At 43.3% G+C, this 19,798-nt stretch overlaps 1 protein-coding gene across 5 annotated transcripts in view; it reads left to right on the forward strand.

Annotated features, from left to right (window-relative positions):
• Positions 1 to 19,798, forward strand: part of LOC130276076 (nuclear receptor subfamily 2 group C member 2) — a 47,265-nt gene that overhangs the window by 13,765 nt on the left and 13,702 nt on the right. For all 5 annotated transcript variants that reach the window (XR_008845012.1, XM_056524938.1, XM_056524937.1 and 2 more), the window contains exons 3-8: positions 238 to 435; positions 569 to 671; positions 2,581 to 2,760; positions 14,340 to 14,487; positions 17,101 to 17,194; positions 17,283 to 17,416. Coding sequence is in view for 4 of the 5 variants with exons in the window: in XM_056524938.1 (XP_056380913.1) it covers positions 238 to 435; positions 569 to 671; positions 2,581 to 2,760; positions 14,340 to 14,487; positions 17,101 to 17,194; positions 17,283 to 17,416 (857 nt within the window). In the remaining variant the exon portion in view is untranslated. The remainder of the gene's footprint in view (positions 1 to 237; positions 436 to 568; positions 672 to 2,580; positions 2,761 to 14,339; positions 14,488 to 17,100; positions 17,195 to 17,282; positions 17,417 to 19,798) is intronic.

Consider the following 19,798-nt stretch of genomic DNA (forward strand, 5'->3'; position numbering starts at 1 on the left):
CTGGTGTAGGACGTAACCACAGCCTGAGCTTCAGACTACCTCAGCCTATAATAGACAATGCAGCTAAGTTTGAATCTCTTATCATACTGCATTTGTCTTTACCTAAAGAATAGGGACTTGTCTCTCCCTTTTCATTTATATACAAGTACAGTCATATACTTCATGTCCACGACAGACCGTATAGAACCTTCACCATTGTTCATATATCATCCGAATTGTGGTTTATAATTTTTGCAGATTGTGACAGATCAGCAGACCGGGCAAAAGATTCAGATTGTGACGGCTGTAGATTCTTCTGCATCTCCAAAGCAACAGTTTATCTTGGCCAGCCCTGATGGATCTGGAGCAGGAAAGGTGATACTGGCAACTCCAGAGTCTCCCAATGCCAAGCAGCTCATATTTACCACTGAAAACATTGTGCCAGGAAGGATCCAGGTATGAGGAGACATTCAGGAAATCAGTGCATTTGCTTCTTGTTTGTTTTTAGGATTCTTGTTCTCTTCTATGGACCTAGTTCTTCCACATAGCAACAGATTCTTATTCCTTTCTGTGCTTCCTATTCTTCTAGATAGTAACAGATGCCGCCTCCGTGGAGAGACTGTTGGGCAAGGCAGAAATACAGCGTCCGCAGATTGTAGAATATTGTGTAGTCTGTGGGGACAAAGCATCAGGTAATTGTGGATGGGTTTTCCCTTTATAGTCGCAAATTAAATCACCCAGAATTGGTGGGTAGGGGTGCAGACATGTATGCTACATAAAAAATCATCTCAAGCCTGGATACAAGATAAGTTGGGCATTGGGGCATACAGGTATGGCATCCTGTGGCACATTTGCACAGAGATGTTGCAGCTGGTGAAGACATCCCTGGGAAACTGATACTGTTTGCGTGGGAGTGAGCATTAAAGGGGTACTCCGGTGAAAAACAATTTTTTTTTGTATCAGTTGGTTCCAGAAAGTCAAACAGATTTGTAAATTCATAAAAAAAAAAAATAAAATCTTAATTCTACCAGTATTTATCAGCTGCTGAAGATGAGTTGTTCTTTTCTGTCTGACAACAGTGCTCTCTGCTGACACCTCTGTCTGTCTCAGGAACTGTCCTTAGCAGGAGAGGTTTGCTATGGGGATTTGTTCCTACTCTGGACAGTTCCTAAGACAGACAGAGGTGTCAGCAGAGAGCTCTGTTTTCAGACAGAAAAGAACAACTCAACTTCAGCAGTTGATAAGTACTGGTAGGATTAAGATTTTTTAATAGAAGCAATTTACAAATCTGTTTAACTTTCTGGAGCCAGTTGATATGAAAAAAAAATGTTTTTCTCCAGAGTACCCCTTTAACCTGATGAAAAGGATGAGAGGCAACACATCCTGCACATCACTGAACTGTTACTGTCCCTTGTATGACTACTAGGGGTGACTGACTGCGATGGCTCCCCATATCATCACATCAGCACCTGGGGCAGTCTGTATCGGTCAGAGTCAAATGTCCGTCACATAAATAGATTAGGTATTAGATAGGGGAGGTACTCAATATTAGTAAAATATTAGTACAACATTAGTACAACATTCCAGATGTAACATTATTTGAAACTTTAATACGTGACGATAGGATTGGGACCAAAATAGTGGGTTTAGAGCTGTAGATGTGTTGATACAATAAGGCCAATGTTTATGTTGTAAAGCATGCAAAGCCAATAGGTTTTGCAATTGCTTTCATTAGAAAATTTTCAGTATTTCATACTGAAAAAGTCAGTCAAACAACTGCCCCCCTCCCCCTGCCTGCTTGGACACATACTAGTCCTGCTGTGTCCATGCGTCGTCACCTATGTCATGGACACACTTTCTTGATTGACAGCTGTGAGCGCAGGGCACACAGCTGGAGGAAAAATCCTCCTACTGTCAACTTGTGTCCTGCTACTGTCAGTGAGGCCAAGCTGGGAGTTGTAGTTTTGCTAATGCTAGAGGAGATGTGAGCAGACAGCATACTGAGAGAGGGGGCGGAGACCTGCACAGTGAGGCCACGCCCTCTCCCTTTGGGAGGAATTCAGACTAGTGAGCTAAATTAAAAGTGTAATAAAAAAATGTGCTAGACACATAAAAATTAGATGTACATGGTCAGGATTAGGTACTGAGTGATTTATTTAAAAAATGTTTTTTTGTTGGATCTGACGGCTACGCTTTAAGTCTGTGCAGCTTTCAGTGAGGCTCTATGCAGCTGTCAATCAGGCTCAGTGCAAAGAAGCACTTCCCGAGTTTGGTCTCCTGCCAGGCAGGAAGAGACCAAACTCACTGTATTAATTGTAGCAGGGATCAGAACAGCGCCACCTAGTGGACGTTTTTTCTTTTACATTTTAAACATATTTATGTTGATAATTTTAAAAGCAAGTGTATAGGAAAGTGTCTGCTAATTACACAAGGAACACTATATTAAACATTTATTTGGTGACAGGTACTCTTTAATGTAAGAAAGATAAAACACAAGTGGTGACTTTACTTTTCTAAGACTCCACACAAACCTATTGTTTGCATTGACTTATTAATTGGAAACAAAAATAAATTTTCTTCAATTCTGCTTTTCTTCCGCAGGTCGTCATTATGGTGCCGTTAGTTGTGAAGGATGTAAGGGCTTCTTCAAGAGAAGTGTCAGGAAGAGCCTGACTTACAGCTGTCGCAGCAGCCAAGACTGCGTTATTAACAAACACCACAGGAACCGATGCCAGTTTTGCCGGCTTAAGAAGTGCTTAGAGATGGGCATGAAAATGGAATGTAAGTTTGGCTTCCAGGAGACAGGCAGCATGCCAGGGTGGAAGCAAAGTCTCTGCTTCTTACAGCACAAGCATTTCTCTGTTTCTTAAATAATTTTTGATACAGTTGGGAAGTGTGTGCGGCTAAAAAGTACAAAAATGTCATGTTAAATGGCATGTCCACCTCTGAGCAACATTTTGCTATTTACATCAATATGTAATCTACATACAAAGTAATGTACATTACGTTACTTATTCCGAACTGATCCAGAGTTACAGTCTGTATTTTACCCCAAAGCTGCACTCTCTATTCTACCGATGGTGTCACTAGGGGAGATTTATCAAAACCTGTCCAGAGGAAAAGTGCCTTAGTTGCCCATAGCAACCAATCAGATTGATTGAAAGAACAGATCTGATTGGTTGCTATGGGAAACTCAGCAATTTTTCCTCTGGACAGGTTTTGATACATCTCCCCCACTGTGTACATTTCTTATCCTGTAAAGACCCTGAAATAAGTCCTGTTTAATGCAGCACTATTTAGTAGGTGAAGTTACTGTGTACAAGCATTTGAAAAGATTTCTGACCCTTTACTTTTTTTTATATTGGGACCTTGTGCTAAAATAAATAAATAAAAAATTATATCTCCCCATTATTCTTCACCTAATACCATTTTTTTAAATTAATTAGCAAATATTTCTAACATTCTGTTTTTACTTTCTCATTATGGAGTATTAATGGAGTATTCCAGGATCTGAAAACTTATCCTCTATCCTAAGGATGGGAGATAAGTGTCAGATTGCGGGGGGTCCGACCGCTGGGACGCTCCGCAATATCCCTAACGGAATCCCTGGCAGTCTGCAGAAAGAGAGCGCGTTGACCACCGCACGAAGTGGCAACCAACACGCCACCTCAATACAACGCTATGAAAGAGCCAGAGCTCTTCATTCGGCAATCTCCGGCTCTGCCATAGCGCTGCATTGATGGGGCGTGTCGGGCCGCCACTTCGTGCAGTGGTCGACACACGCCCTTTGTACAGATTGCCTGGTCCCAGTGGTCGGACACCCTGTGATCTGACACTTATTCCCTATGCTTAGGATAGGGGATAAGTTTTCAGATCCTGGAGTACTCCTTTAAGTGCAGAATGATGGGGGAAAAAACCTGGGGGAATTTCTTTTTTAATTTTATCACAAGTCAAATGTGAAAAAAAGGTCTAATGACGTTCCTAATGCACACTGTATATTACATTTCTTTCCTTGCTGGTGGGGTCATTTTGTACATTACATTACTTACCTTGTACTGAACCTTAGTTGCATCCTATATTATGCACTATTCTGCTGGTGGAATCACTGATGAAAGCACATACCGTATATGCCGGCGTATAAGACGACTGGGCGTATAAGACGACCCCCAACTTTTACAGTTAAAATATAGAGTTTGGGATATACTTGCCGTATAAGACTACCCCTCCTACCGCTATGTACAGTACCTTATAGTTCCCCCACATTAGCATTAGGTCGGCAGCATGTTCCCCTACATTAGGTCGGCAGCATGTTCCCCCACATTAGGTCGGAAGCATGTTCCCCCACATTAGGTCGGCAGCTCCCCCCCCCCCACATAATAGTAGGCAGCTCCCCCCACAGACATACAACTTCCAGCCATATAGAGTGTATGGCTGGAGGCTGTATGTCTGTGTACTGCCCCCCACAGTGATCCGGTCACCGCTCCTCCGGCCCGGGGTCACAATCTACTGCTATGGCCTATGGACCATAGCAGCAGTCCCGGGACCAGAGGAGTGGTGATCGGAACACTGTAGATGACGCGCCGCCGGTCACTCACCAGGCCCTGGCCGCGCTCGTCCTCCTCCGGTCCTCCTGCGCCTCTATGGTTATACGCACGGGACGTCACTGACGTCCCGTGCGTACAACCATAGATCGGTGGAGAAGCGCAGAAGGACTGGAGGAAGACCGCAGGAGGACCGGAGGAGGACGCGCGGCAGGCGGGGAATGGTAAGTGACCTGCGGACATCCTTATGTCCCGAAAAGATTTTTCGGGACACGGGGATGTCCGGCATAGGAATACTTATGATTATCGTGCCGGCTCCTGTGTGCGGCTGCAGGCGGGGGCCGGCCAGAGCATGTAAAAACTAATTCATGAATACTAAAAACCAGGGTGCCTCCAGCTGTTGTGAAACTACAACTACCAGCATGCCCGGACAGCCTTTGCCGGTCCGGGCATGCTGGGAGTTGTAGTTTCACAACAGCTGGAGGCACCCTGGTTTTTAAGTATACAGTTATTAGTTTGTACATGCTCTGGCCGGCCCCGCATGCAGCCGCACACAGGAGCCGGCACTATAATCGTAAGTATTCCTATGCCGGACCCCTATACCCGGCGTATAAGACGACCCCCGACTTTTCAGAAGAAAATTCGGGGTTAAAAAGTCATCTTATACGCCGGGATATACGGTATATTAGTCATATACATTACATCCCTGTACTGGCCCTGAGTTTCTGTCTCTATTATATTATTCATAAATTATAACTTTCTACAAGTTGCACATGTATATGTAAAATGTCATTTGTGGTCAGGGCTACATGACGCAACCGTCGTATCCTAAACTCTAATACGTACATTAAAGGGGTACTCCGGTGGAAAACTTTTTTTTTTAAATCAACTGGTGCCAGAAAGTTAAACATATTTGTAAATTACTTCTATTAAAAAATCTTAATCCTTCCAGTCCTTATTAGCTGCTGAATACTACAGAGGAAATTATTTTATTTTTTGAAAACAGTTCTCTCTGCTGACATCACGAGCACAGTGCTCTCTGCTGACATCTTTGTTAATTTTAGGAACTGTCCAGAGCAGCATATGTTTGCTATGGGGATTTTTTCCTACTCTGGACAGTTCTTAAAATGGGCAGAGATGTCAGCAGAGAGAACTGTTTTCAAAAAAGAAAATAATTTCCTCTGTAGTATTCAGCAGCTAATAAGTACTGGAAGGATTAAGATTTAATAGAAGTAATTTATAAATCTGTTTAACTTTCTGGCACCAGTTAATTTAAAAAAGTTTTCCACCGGAGTACCCCTTTAAAAAAGAATAATAAAAAAGATACAGTAGTGATGGAAAAAATTGTATTCAACTAAATTTATCTTTTTTATAACATTTTTATTAATTTTTAAACAGGGATCAATTTAAGTGGGCGGGCGGGGACCTAAAAATGTAGCCGACAATAATAAAAATGTAGTGTGTTTTTCACTTTTTTTTTTTAAACATTCTTTAGGTAGTACTACTACTCCCACTGTTCCATGATGGGAGTAGGAGTACCTGTACTAATTGACAGATTGCTCCGGGTCCGTTGCGATCCTCCTGTATAATGCATAGATGCGGCTGGACGCTCTTATATGGTCCCCTGCACTGACGTATATATACACCTATTCATATTTCCCGCAGAGAGCTGTGATTGGCCAGATGGTTCCAGCCAATCACAACTCTCTGTGGGAAATATGAGTAGATGTATATATATACGTCAGTGCAGGAGATCATAGAAGAGCGGCCGCCAGCATCTATACATTATACAGGAGGATCACAGCGGGTGTCAGGAGTGACATCCGCTGTGATCTTTCCTTAAAGGGGTACTCCCGTGGAAAACTTTTTTTTTTTAAATCAACTGGTGCCAGAAAGTTAAACAGATTTGTAAATCACTTCTATTAAACAATCTTAATCCTTCCAGTACTTTTTAGGGGCTGTATAATAAAGAGAAATCCAAAAAAGAAATGCATTTCCTCTGATGTCATGACCACAGTGCTCTCTCTGTTGACCTCTGCTGTCCATTTTAGGAACTGTCCAGAGCAGCATATGTTTGCTATGGGGATTTTCTCCTGCTCTGGACAGTTCCTAAAATGTACAGCAGAGGTCAGCAGAGAGCACTGTGGTCATGACATCAGAGGAAATGCATTTTTTTTTTATTTCTCTTTAGTATACAGCCCCTAAAAAGTACTGGAAGGATTAAAAATTTTTAACAGAAGTGATTTACAAATCTGTTTAACTTTCTGGCACCCGTTGATTTAAAAAAAAAAGTTTTCCACGGCAGTACCCCTTTAAATGCAGGTACTACAGCTCCCAGCATGGAGCGCAATCTGCTCCATGCTGGGAGCTGTAGTACCTGCATTAATAGACAGATCGCAACAGGTGTCAGAAGTTACACTCGCTGCGATCTGTCTATTAATGCAGGTACTACAGCTCCCAGCATGGAGCAGATTGTTCTCCATGTTGAGTAGTAGTACCTGCAGTTAAGGACAGATCACAGCAGGTGTCACTCCTGACACCAGATGCAATCGTCCTATCTATTGCGGAGATGCGGAGCGGCTTTCTTCTGTGCTCTCTACTCCGGCCGGCCAGTGATATGAATAGAACATCACTCATTCATATTTCCCTCAGAGCTGTGATTGGCTGCAACCATCCGGCCAATCACCACTCTGGGTGGAAAATATGAATGAGTGATTTTCTATTCACATCACTGGCCAGAGTACAGAGCAGAGATGCGAGCACTGTATAAAGCCGCTTCACATCTCTGCTATATTATGGATAATCACATCGGGTGTCAGGAGTGACACCCGGGGCGATATGTCTATTAGAACAGGTACTACTACTCCCATCATGGAACAGTGTGTTACATGATGGCAGTAGTAGTACTACCTAAAATTTAAAAAAATATAGAAAAAAAAAGTGAAACACACACACACACACGCTTTATTAAAAATTAATAAAAATTTCGTTATAAAAAAAACAAGTGGAAACTTAGCCTAAGAAGTGAGCTTTTCTCATGGCCATACTGCAAAGCGGGGTGTTGTACAGAACATCCCCACTCCAGTATTGCCTAATCTTTAGTGACTATTGGGCCTTGCCAAAAAAGCATCGGGGTGTTGGGCCACAAGCTGTTGGGGGTACAAGTTTATTTGAGCCACCATCAAATTGACAAAGTTCTCACTGAAAAAAAAAGCATAAAGGGGGAGATTTATCAAAACCTGTGCAGAGGAAAAGTTGTCCAGGTGCCCATAGCAACCAATCAGATAATTTCTTCCATTTTTTTCACAGGCTTTCATGAAAATGAAAGAAGCGATCCGATTGATTGCTATGGGCAACTTGGCAAGTTTTCCTCTGCACAGGTTTTGATAAATCTCCCCCAAAGTCCATTTCAGTGAGGACTGTGGGGTCAATTTGGATTCCTGAGTGGCCAACAAACCCAGGAATCTGTGGCTCATTACCATCCTGAACTGGGGTAACCTATATGGGGAACACAGAAAATTGTGAAGGGGACAAGGTTGCTAATATGGAGGACAGGGTCACTAGTATGGGGGTCTTTTCTGGCATTGCCCTGCGGCCTCACCTACTAGGGGGGCTCATCATCACTGGATGATTAGGAGGCAGAAGAGGAAGAAAGTGGAGTCTTCCTCTTCTCCCTCACTGGAGGACTCTGTCGGAGGCAAGAATGGCGTATGTCTCCTCCACCGAAGGCAGTGTTTCCCAAACAGTGGACCTCCAGCTGTTGCAAAACTACAACTCCCAGTATGACTGGACAATGAAAGACTATCCTGCCATGCTGGGCGTACAGGTACGCCCTGCGTCCTGGGACTTAAGGAGGCAGGAGGTACCAAACGCCCTGCATTGTTCCGATCACCACGACGCTTGCTGGGCGGTGATCAGAACGGGATGCCTGCTGAAATCATTCCCATTCGCCCTGTGTCCTTAAGGATCTAAAATGCGAGGTGGAAAAAAACTAAAATGCTAACATTTTATTTTGCTGTGTCCTCAAGGCCAAAAGGTCTGTGTCCTAAGGGGTTAAGGACTCGTTTTTCTTTAATAGGTGTCATTTAAAAAAAAAATCATAGGGGGAGATTTATCAGAACCTGTCCAGAGGAAAAGTTTGCTTCTTAAATTTTTAAAAGGACCTCTGAAAAATGAATGAAGTGATCTGATTGGTTGCTCTGGGCAACTGGACTACTTTTCCTCAGCACAGGTCTTGATAAATCTCCCCCATAGAACTTATTGGTTAACTTGTGTTATGTTTTTTTGGAGGGAGAACATCTCCCATCACTGATGTCAGGGGTACTGCATGTGATGACTAAGGTCACGGACTGGCTGCAGAGGTCCCATGATGGCTGCTTGTAAAACTCCCACCGGAGCTTGTATTGTGGATCGCCATGATAAGAAAGCTTAGTAACGTTTTTTATTTTTTTATGATTTTTTTTCAAATGTGGATAACCTTTTTAAGCACCACTTGGTCAACATCCCTTTTCTTTATACCTTTGAAATGTATCTAGTGAGGTGTATAAAATGCTTCAAACATTCAATGAATAAGGTGGGTGGATTTTTCTGGCACATGTAAAGGGGTTTTACCATGAAGATAAATAGGTTTCAATGTATGCATTATGTGAAATGAAACATATTTCCGAATACAAGTAATTATCAAAGGCAGCCCTACCAATATAGGCTGGATGCTCCCTTGTTTTTCGTTTGTTTCCATGGGATAGGTCCTGTAGGTCCTGTAGTTTTTTTTTTCGCAAAATGGAGAGTTAGTCGGGGTTCTTTCAATTCTGGCACACAATCTGGCACAGACAGAATTTCTGGCGCGATGCAACAGAATCTGGCGCTCAACCCGACAATATATGTCAGGTTTGCAATAGTAAATGAGGGCCAATGAATATACAACCAAATAGACTGCAGCGTATATAGCTGCTACACTGGACATAGTTCACGTATATATACTTGTGTATGAGGGAGTCTGCTAGCGTGGCTAAATATATACTAATCAGGATGAAGTAAATATAATATAATGTCCTGCTATACCGTCTATATTACAGGTTGTAACTCTAAATTCACTGGGCAGGAGGGGAGGGGAATGATGTTTTTCCCCATAATAACACTGTACACTGTGTGAGGAGAGAAGAGATAACTTTACCATTATGAAGACGAGATTCTTCATGCAGCACAGGGATAAGCATCTGCACTAAAGACTGCTGAGAAATGAAGTTCAAAGCAAATCATGTGACAGTCAGAAGCTCCGCCCATCACACAGATTTTCATTTGAAAAAGGTAGTGGATAAAGTGAAGGCAGAGACCAGGAAATAATGTCATGGCTGTGTTATTTTTCAGAGGCAGGCATTTCATTAGGAAAATATTAGGTTTGCTGTAGAAAGTGGATCATGGTTAAACCCCTTTAAGTTAGTAAATCGGCCCCAACAATTTGCAGCTCTGGAGTATTATGCAAGGATTTTTGCCACCCTAGGAAAAACCTAATTTTGCCACCCTCCTTAGCTTCACCCCTTTGGTCTTGCCCTTATCTTTTACCACCCATCTGTTTAAAGGGGTACTCCTGCCCTAAGACATCTTATCCCCTATCCAAAGTCTGATCGCGAGGGTCCTGCCGCTGGGGACCCCTGCTATCTTGCATGCAGCACCCATCTTTGGATAGGGGATGAGACAGGGGTCTCAAACTCCCGGCCAGCGGGCCATTTGTGGCCCGTGGAACAAAATTTTGGAGCCGGCACTAGGGATGTGCAATTTGTATTGCCCGACGACCGCAACATGCAGTTCAGGGCGCCGGGCAGGTGACTTCTTCAGGCATTTAGCCCTGCTTCGGGCAAGCAGCCCTAAATGCCGGAAGACTTTACACAAGACTTGATGGGGGCGCATCATCTACGTTCGCGATCATAACCCCACGCCCCATCCAATAGAGCCCATTACCTTCACTTACTAATGTGGGGAGACCGCTTCCTCCCTAATGTGGGGAACATGCAACCTTCCTAATGTGGGGAAACTTCTACCTTCCTAATGTGGGGAACATGCTACCTTCCTAATGTGGGGAACATGCTACCTTCCTAATGTGGGGAACATGCAACCTTCCTAATGTGGGGAAACTTCTACCTTCCTAATGTGGGGAACATGCTACCTTCCTAATGTGGGGAACATGCTACCTTCCTAATGTGGGGAACATGCAACCTTCCTAATGTGGGGAAACTGCTGCCTACCTAATGTGGGGAACATGCAACCTTCCTAATGTGGGGAAACTGCTACCTTCCTAATGTGGGGAACATGCAACCTTCCTAATATGGGGAAACTTCTACCTTCCTAATGTGGGGAACATGCTACCTTCCTAATGTGGGGAACATGCTACCTTCCTAATGTGGGGAACATGCAACCTTCCTAATGTGGGGAAACTGCTGCCTACCTAATGTGGGGAACATGCAACCTTCCTAACGTGGGGAAACTGCTACCTTCCTAATGTGGGGAACATGCAACCTTCCTAATATGGGGAAACTTCTACCTTCCTAATGTGGGGAACATGCTACCTTCCTAATGTGGGGAACATGCTACCTTCCTAATGTGGGGAACATGCTACCTTCCTAATGTGGGGAACATGCAACCTTCCTAATGTGGGGAAACTGCTACCTTCCTAATTTGGGGAACATGCAACACTTCTAATGTGAGGAAACTGCTACCTTCCTAATGTGGGGAAACTGCTGCCTACCTAATGCTCCCCCCAACCCAGAAGTAGCACCTACATCATCTGTCAGCTCATGCTATTACCACAGGGGGTTGGGGGAATGGGGAGGGGGTTCCTGGTGGATGATGGGGGTGCTACTGCTGGTGGGGGGTGTTGCTGGTGGATGATGAGGGGCGCATGATGGGGGCATTATATGTGAAAAGCGCATGAGGGGGCATTATATGTGAGGGGCGTATGATTGGGGCATTATATGTGAGGGGCGCATGAGGGGGCATTATATGTGAGGGGGGCATTATATGTGAGGGGCGTATGATTGGGGTATTATATGTGAGGGGCGCATGATGGGGGCATTATATGTGAGGGGCGCATGATGGGGGCATTATATGTGAAGGGCGCATGAGGGGGCATTATATGTGAGGGGGGCATTATATGTGAGGGGCGTATGATTGGGGCATTATATGTGAGGGGCGCATGATGGGGGCATTATATGTGAGGGGCATATGATGGGGACATTATATGTGAGGGGCGCATGATGGGGGCATTATATGTGAGGGGCATATGATGGGGGCATTATATGTGAGGGGCGTATGATTGGGGCATTATATGTGAGGGGCATATGATGGGGGCATTATATGTGAGGGGCGCATGATGGGGGCATTATATGTGAGGGGCGCATGATGGGGGCATTATATGTGTTGGGGGCCCCATGAAGGGGGCAATATATGTGAGGCGCGCATGATGTGGGCATTATATGTGAGGGGCGTATGATGGGGGCATTATATGTGAGGGGCATATGATGGGGGCTTTATATGTGAGGGGTGCATGATGGGGGAAATATATGTGAGGGGCACATGATGGGGGCATTATATGTGAGGGGCGTATGATGGGGGCATTATATGTGAGGGGCATATGATGGGGCATTATATGTGAGGGAGGCATTATATGTGAGGGGCGTATGATTGGGGTATTATATGTGAGGGGCGCATGATGGGGGCATTATATGTGAGGGGCGCATGATGGGGGCATTATATGTGAAGGGCGCATGAGGGGGCATTATATGTGAGGGGGGCATAATATGTGAGGGGCGTATGATTGGGGCATTATATGTGAGGGGCGCATGATGGGGGCATTATATGTGAGGGGCGCATGATGGGGGCATTATATGTGAGGGGCATATGATGGGGGCATTATATGTGAGGGGCGTATGATTGGGGCATTATATGTGAGGGGCATATGATGGGGGCATTATATGTGAGGGGCGCATGATGGGGGCATTATATGTGAGGGGCGCATGATGGGGGCATTATATGTGTTGGGGGCCCCATGAAGGGGGCAATATATGTGAGGCGCGCATGATGGGGGCATTATATGTGAGGGGCGTATGATGGGGGCATTATATGTGAGGGGCATATGATGGGGGCTTTATATGTGAGGGGTGCATGATGGGGGAAATATATGTGAGGGGCACATGATGGGGGCATTATATGTGAGGGGCGTATGATGGGGGCATTATATGTGAGGGGCATATGATGGGGGCATTATATGTGAGGGGCGCATGCGGCCCAGCCTCACCCAGCCTCTACCTCCAGTGGCCCCCAGGTAATTTGAGTTTGAGACCCCTGGGATAAGATGTGTTAGGGCTGAAGTACCCCTTTAAATGATTGTTACATTTTTGCATGCAACATTAGTGGCCACTCGTAACACTGGGTGTATCACATTTTGTACCTCTTGCAGCTTAAACACATGTTCTGGTCCCACCCCTGACCATGTGGGTGACACTGGACCTGTTGCATACATGGATGAAGAATATAGCTTACTCGCCAAGTCGCGGCTCAAACTTTAGTACAGTGTGAAATGTGCGTGCAGTGATCAGCTGCACCCCCATCACAGAGCCCTAATCCACCTGTAGTATTGCTGGTCCCGTGTACAGGCCTCTAGCCTCATGATACAAACAAGAACCGCTCTAGTCTCTGACAGCAAGTAGAGAATACTAAGAAACTGGAATACATTTTTTTAAAATAAAGATTTAAAAGGTAGTCTGGCATTAAACTTTTTAAAACCTGCTCAAGGAGGGTGTAAGTAACAAAAAAAAAAAAGAACACTCCCTGACCCTCCTGTACAGCCACCAGTATAACGGAGCACTGCTGCCTGGTGCTTCTGAGCTTGGTGATTTGACATCACATGCCCGCTCAGACAGCCACTTACTCGACTCCTCCTCAGCTCCTCCCCACCACTTGGGGCGCTGCTCAGGGGCTGGCTTGCAAATAGCCTGAGTGGCAAGCACTCAGTAATGTCCCACCTATTAACCTTCACCTCCCTATTCTGCCCGCCCCCCGCAACATTGCTAGTAGGATATATCACTTGCACATTTTCAAAAGTCAGAGCTGCCTGTGAGTGACCACAACTTCCACTCATCTCCTAAAAAATATATGTTGGTGAAAGTAGCACCCAGGTCAAAGCACTACTTTCACCACATTCTTTTACTGATGTTTTTACCATGAAGTTTTTTACCTATTGCTGAGGCCGATTTCTAAAATGAATGTGTGGTGTTACCGTTCATTTATCTTCACTGCTGCTCGGCTCTGCGCATGCAAATAGAGAAAGCAGCCGGTGCCCATAACAAGGTGGTGGAGGGGCAGGGAAGAGAGGAGAAATTCTGCAGACAGTAAGTTACAACCTTGATCACTTCCCTAGATGCAGCGGCCCCCCAGCCCACCCCTGGTGGTGCTGTTTATGTTGCTTACCCACTAAGCTGTCAGTCCTGACAAGGAGTGATGCCATGCACCAATAGGCTCCACTGTTATTGTCCAGTAATCTGCTAATCTTGCAGAACACAGGTTTCTGCAAGCAGCACTCTCAGCCAGTGGGCGCTCTAGGCCGGCGCCTTTCTCACCTATAGGTGGTGCCGGCTCTTAGTATAATAAAGGTATTATTCAAGATCAGTACAGGCTAATTAATATAAGGTATGAACACAGTGACTCTACCAGCAGAGTACATTTCTAGAGTAAAATACAAGATCAGTACAGGGTAAGTAATATATTTCTAAATGTGCTTAGCTGTACAGTTCTGTGCTTATATTCTGTTGTTCTTGTTTATCTCAGCGGTGCAGAGTGAGAGGAAACCTTTCGATATTCAGCGGGAGAAACCCTCAAACTGTGCTGCCTCAACAGAGAAGATCTACATCCGAAAAGACCTGAGGAGCCCTCACATAGCCACACCAACATTTGTGACTGACAAAGAAGGAGGGAGGTGAGTGTCTGTTGTTTTTTATGTACTGGGAGCTTTGACAATATCCATAACTAAAAGATGACACGATTCTTCTTGTATCTAAAGTTGGTCTTTCACATATAGAAACATAGACATAGAATGTGTCGACAGATAAGAACCATTTGGCCCATCTAGTCTGCCCAATAATCTTAATACTATGAATAGTCCCTGGCCCTATCTTATATGAAGGATAACCTTATGCTTATCCCATGTATGCTTAAACTCCTTCACTGTATTTGCAGCGACCACTTCTGCAGGAAGGCTATTCCATGCATCCACTACTCTCTCAGTGAAGTAATACTTCCTGATATTACTGCATAAACCTTTGCCCCTCTAATTTAAAATGATGTCCTCTTGTGGTAGTGTTTCTTCTTTTAAATATGCTCTCCTTCTTTACCGTGTTGATTCCCTTTATGTATATAAAAGTCTCTATCATATCCCCTCTGTCTCGTCTTTCTTCCAAGCTATACATGTTAAGGTCCTTTAGCCTTTCCTGGTAAGTTTAATCCACCAATCCATTGACTAGTTTAGTAGATCCTCTCTGAACTCAGGGATCTGTACTGGGACCAATATTGTTTAATATCTTCATTAGTGATATTACAGAAGGGCTCGATGGTAAGGTATGTCTTTTTGCTGATGACACAAAGATAAGTAACAGGGTTTATGTTCCTGGAGGTATCCGCCAAATGGTAAAGGATTTAGGCAAACTAGAAGAATGGTCAGAACTCTGGTGATTGAAATTTAATGTGGATAAGTGCAAAATAATGCACCTGGGGCGTAAAAACCCTCGGGCAGAATATAGAATATTTGACACAGCCCTGACCTCAGTATCTGAGGAAAGGGATTTAGGAGTAATTATTTCAGAAGACTTAAAGGTAGGAAGACAATGTAATAGAGCAGCAGGAAACGCTAGCAGAATGTTTGGATATATAGGGAGAGGTATAAGCAGTAGAAAGAGAGAAGTGCTAATGTCGCTGTACAGAACACTGGTGAGGCCTCACTTAGAGTATTGTGCGCAATACTGGAGGCCGTATCTCCAGAGGGATATAGATACTCTAGAGAGAGTTCAGAGAAGAGCTACTAAACTAGTACATGGATTGCAGGATAAAACTTACCAGGAAAGGTTAAAGGACCTTAACATGTATAGCTTGGAAGAAAGAAGAGAAAGAGGGGATATGATAGAGACTTTTAAATACATAAAGGGAATCAACACGGTAAACGAGGAGAGCATATTTAAAAAAAGAAACCCTACCACAAGAGGACATAGTTTTAAATTAGAGGGGCAAAGATTTAAAAGTAATATCAGGAGGTATTACTTTACTGAGAGAGTAGTGGATGCATGGAAAAGCCTCCCTGCAGAAGTGGTCGCTGCAAATACAGTGAAGGAGTTTAAACATGCATGGGATAAGCATAAGGCTATCCTTCATATAAGATAGGGCCAGGGACTATTCATAGTATTCAGATTATTGGGCAGACTAGATGGGCCAAAAGGTTCTTATCTGCCGACACATTCTATGTTTATATGTAACTCTCTCCAATGTATTTATATCCTTCTGGAGATACGTCCTCCAGTACTGCTCACAATACTCCAAGTGAGGCCTCACCAGTGTTCTGTGCAGCGGCATGAGCACTCCTCTCTTTCTACTGCGAATACCTCTCCCTATACATCCAAGCATTCTGCTAGTATTTCAAACTTTTCTATGGCATTGTCTTCCTACCTTTAAATCTTCTGAAATAATTACTCCTAAATCCCTTTCCTTAGATACTGAGGTCAGGACTGTATGAAATATTCTATATTCTGCCCGAGGGTTTTCACACCCCAGGTGCATTAACCTGCACTTATTCACATTAAATGTTAGTTGCCAGAGTTCAGACCATTCCTCTAGTTTACACAAATCCTTTTCCATTTGGCATATCCCTCCAGGAACATCAACCCTGCTACATATCTTTGTGTCATCAGCAAAAAGACACACCTTACCATCGAGACCTTCTGTAATATCACTCAAAGATATAAAAATGGTCCCCAGTACAGCTCCCTTAGATAAAACCCTGGTAACAAGACCTTGCTCTGAATATACTCCATTGACTACCCTCTGTTGTCTGTCACTCAGCCACTGCCTAATCCACTCAACAATATTGGAGTCCAAGCTCAATGACTGTAGTTTATTGATTAGTCTTTTATGTGGGACAGTGTCAAAAGCCTTACTAAAATGTAGATAAGCGATGTTTACTGAACCTCCGCCATCTATTGTTTTAGTCACCCAATCAAAAAAATCTATAAGATTAGTTTTCATGATCTCCTTGAAGTAAACCCATGTTGTTGTTAATCTTGCAATCCAAGGGATTTTAAATGTTTCACAATCCTATTCTTTAGTAAGGTTTCCATATAAATTGTGAACAGTTAATCCAGTTGTCCTATATTATTCACAGTCTGGATGCCAGTTGGTAAAAGGGCAGACTGCCCCATTAAATCCCAAATTTAGAAGGTCTAAATACATTTCCATCAGCCAGAGCTAATTGTTCAAGTCATAGTATGAGCTCATTGTAAACATGCATTCTGCTTTTTGTCCTGGCATTGATGCTTCTTTGCTGCAGACAAGCAGGACTTCTAGATCCTGGGATGTTAGTGAATATCCAGCAGCCTCTAATACGTGATGACGGCACCGTGGTCTTGTCTGCTGACTCCAAGGTGAGTTGAATCTTCCACTTGTTAATAATTCAATTGGTTATTTTATAGTAAGATTATAAGATATCAGTGGCCTTTTTATGACCAACAGACAGAGACAAGTCAGAGTGGGCTGGGAACCCTTGCAAATGTTGTAACGTCCCTCGCCAACCTGACAGAGTCATTAAATAATGGGGACACGTCCGATGTCCAACAAGAGGACCAATTCTCCAGTGAGATTACCCGGTGAGTACTTCAGGATTTTCCAGTATCATGAGTCAATATTATCCAGATCTGGTGTAACTACAAAAGAGTCACAGCTATAGGTTCCCACTTATTGCTGTGATTGGCAGAGGAAAAATCTGAAAAATTATATGTCTGCAGATTTATAATCTTTGTAGAGGTCGCTGGTTTAAAAATCCAAACACTGACCCCGAGTGTCTAATCATATGGACTTCATATTTTAGGTAATGAAGCTTAAAGGGGTATTTTGGTTCAGGAAAATAGTTTTGCAGTCAGTATAAGCTGGAAACCTTGGCATATTGCAAAAGTAACATATGTGATGCACAGCACCATTTTCGCACTATGCATAGGCACTAACCAGCAGAAAAAAGGTTAAAAACGTGGTCAGTAACGTCCTCTTTGTCTCCTGCTGTCTTCACTGCTTGCGTCCCCCCACAGAAACAAAGATCTTGTGCCTTACTCAGTAAATGTAGGCTTTTTACTCAGTCTCTGTGGAAGCATCTTATAGCCCAAAGATAGCAATATTAGCAACATGAACACCTTTTTCATTTTTTTGGAAAGCGGATAACCCTTTTAAGCATTGCATAATGAAAAGTTCATAGTCAATAGTTTTTGGGTTTCTTTTACTCACAGTCTTCAGCCACTTACAGTTATGGCCGTAAATGTTGGCACCCCTGAAATTTTTCAAGAAAATTATTTATTTCTCACAGAAAAGGATTGCACCACTGATAAAGAAAATATATTCAGCAGCAACCAAAGTATAGAAAATGTGTAAATCTTTATTGAAAATACATAATATAAAACATGTTAAAAAGAGATGTATGAGCACAATGCACATTGCTTTCATTGTGCTCATACATCTCTTTTTAACATGTTTTATAGTATGTATTTCCAATAAAGATTTATAAATTTTCTATACTTTGGTTGCTGCTGAATATATTTTGTTTGTTGGTGGTGATATTTATGGGCTTCCAGCAACATATTCTTATTTGTATTTACTTGGGGACAAGAAAAGGATTGCAGTAACACATGTTTTGCTATACACATGTTTATTCCCTTTGTGCGTATTGGAAGTAAACCAAAAAAGGGAGGAAAAAAAGCAAATTGGACATAATGTCATACAAAACTCCAAAAATGGGCTGGACAAAATTATTGGCACCCGTAACTTATTATTTGGTTGCACACCCTTGGAAAAAATAACTGAAATCAGTCGCTTCCTATAACCATCAATAAGCTTCTTACACCTCTCAGCCGGAATGTTGGACCACTCTTCCTTTGCAAACTGCTCCAGGTCTCTCTTATTGGAAGGGCGCCTTTTCCCAACAGCAATTTTAGGATCTCTCCACAGATGTTCAATGGGATTTAGATCTGGACTCATTGCTGGCCACTTCAGAACTCTCCAGCGCTTTGTTGCCATCCATTTCTGGGTGCTTATTGATGTATGTTTGGGGTCATTTTCCTGCTGGAAGACCCAAGATCTCGGATGCAAACCCAGTTTTCTGACACTGGGCTGTACAGTGCAACCCAAAATCCGTTGGTAATCCTCAGATTTCATGATGCCTTGCACACATTCAAGGCACCCAGTGCCAGAGGCAGCAAAACAATCCCAAAACATCATTGAACCTCCACCATATTTCACTGTAGGTACTGTGTTTTTTTCTTTGTAGGTCTCATTCTGTTTTCGGTAAACAGTAGAATGATGTGCTTTACCAAAAAGCTCTATCTTGGTCTCATCTGTCCACAAGACATTTTCCCAGAAGGATTTTGGCTTACTCAAGTTCATTTTGGCAAAATGTAGTCTTGCTTTTTTATGTCTCTGTGTAGCAGTGGGGTCCTCATGGGTCTCCTGCCATAGCGTTTCATTTCATTTAAACGTCGACAGATAGTTTGTGCTGACACTGGTGCTCCCTGAGCCCACAGGACAGCTTGCATATCTTTGGAACTTGTTTGGGGCTGCTTATCCACCGTATGGACTATCCTGCATTGACACCTTTCATCAATTTTCCTCTTCCATACACACCAAGGGAGATTAGCTACAGTGCCATGGGTTGCAAACTTCTTGATAATGTTGTGCACTGTGGACAAAGGCAAATCTAGATCTCTGGAGATGGACTTGTAACCCTGAGATTGTTGATATTTTTCCACAATTTTGGTTCTCAAGTCCTTAGACAGTTCTCTTCTCCTCTTTCTGTTGTCCATGCTTAGTGTGGTACACACAGACACACAATGCAATGACTAAGTGAACTTCTCTCCTTTTTATCTGCTTTCAGATGTTATTTTTAGAATGTCCACACCTGTTACTTGCCCCAGGTGAGTTTAAAGGAGCATCACATGCTTGAAACAATCTTATTTTTCCACTATTTTGAAAAGGGTGCCAATAATTTT

Source organism: Hyla sarda, chromosome 6 (genome assembly GCF_029499605.1).
Source record: "Hyla sarda isolate aHylSar1 chromosome 6, aHylSar1.hap1, whole genome shotgun sequence".
Lineage (NCBI taxonomy): Eukaryota > Metazoa > Chordata > Amphibia > Anura > Hylidae > Hyla > Hyla sarda.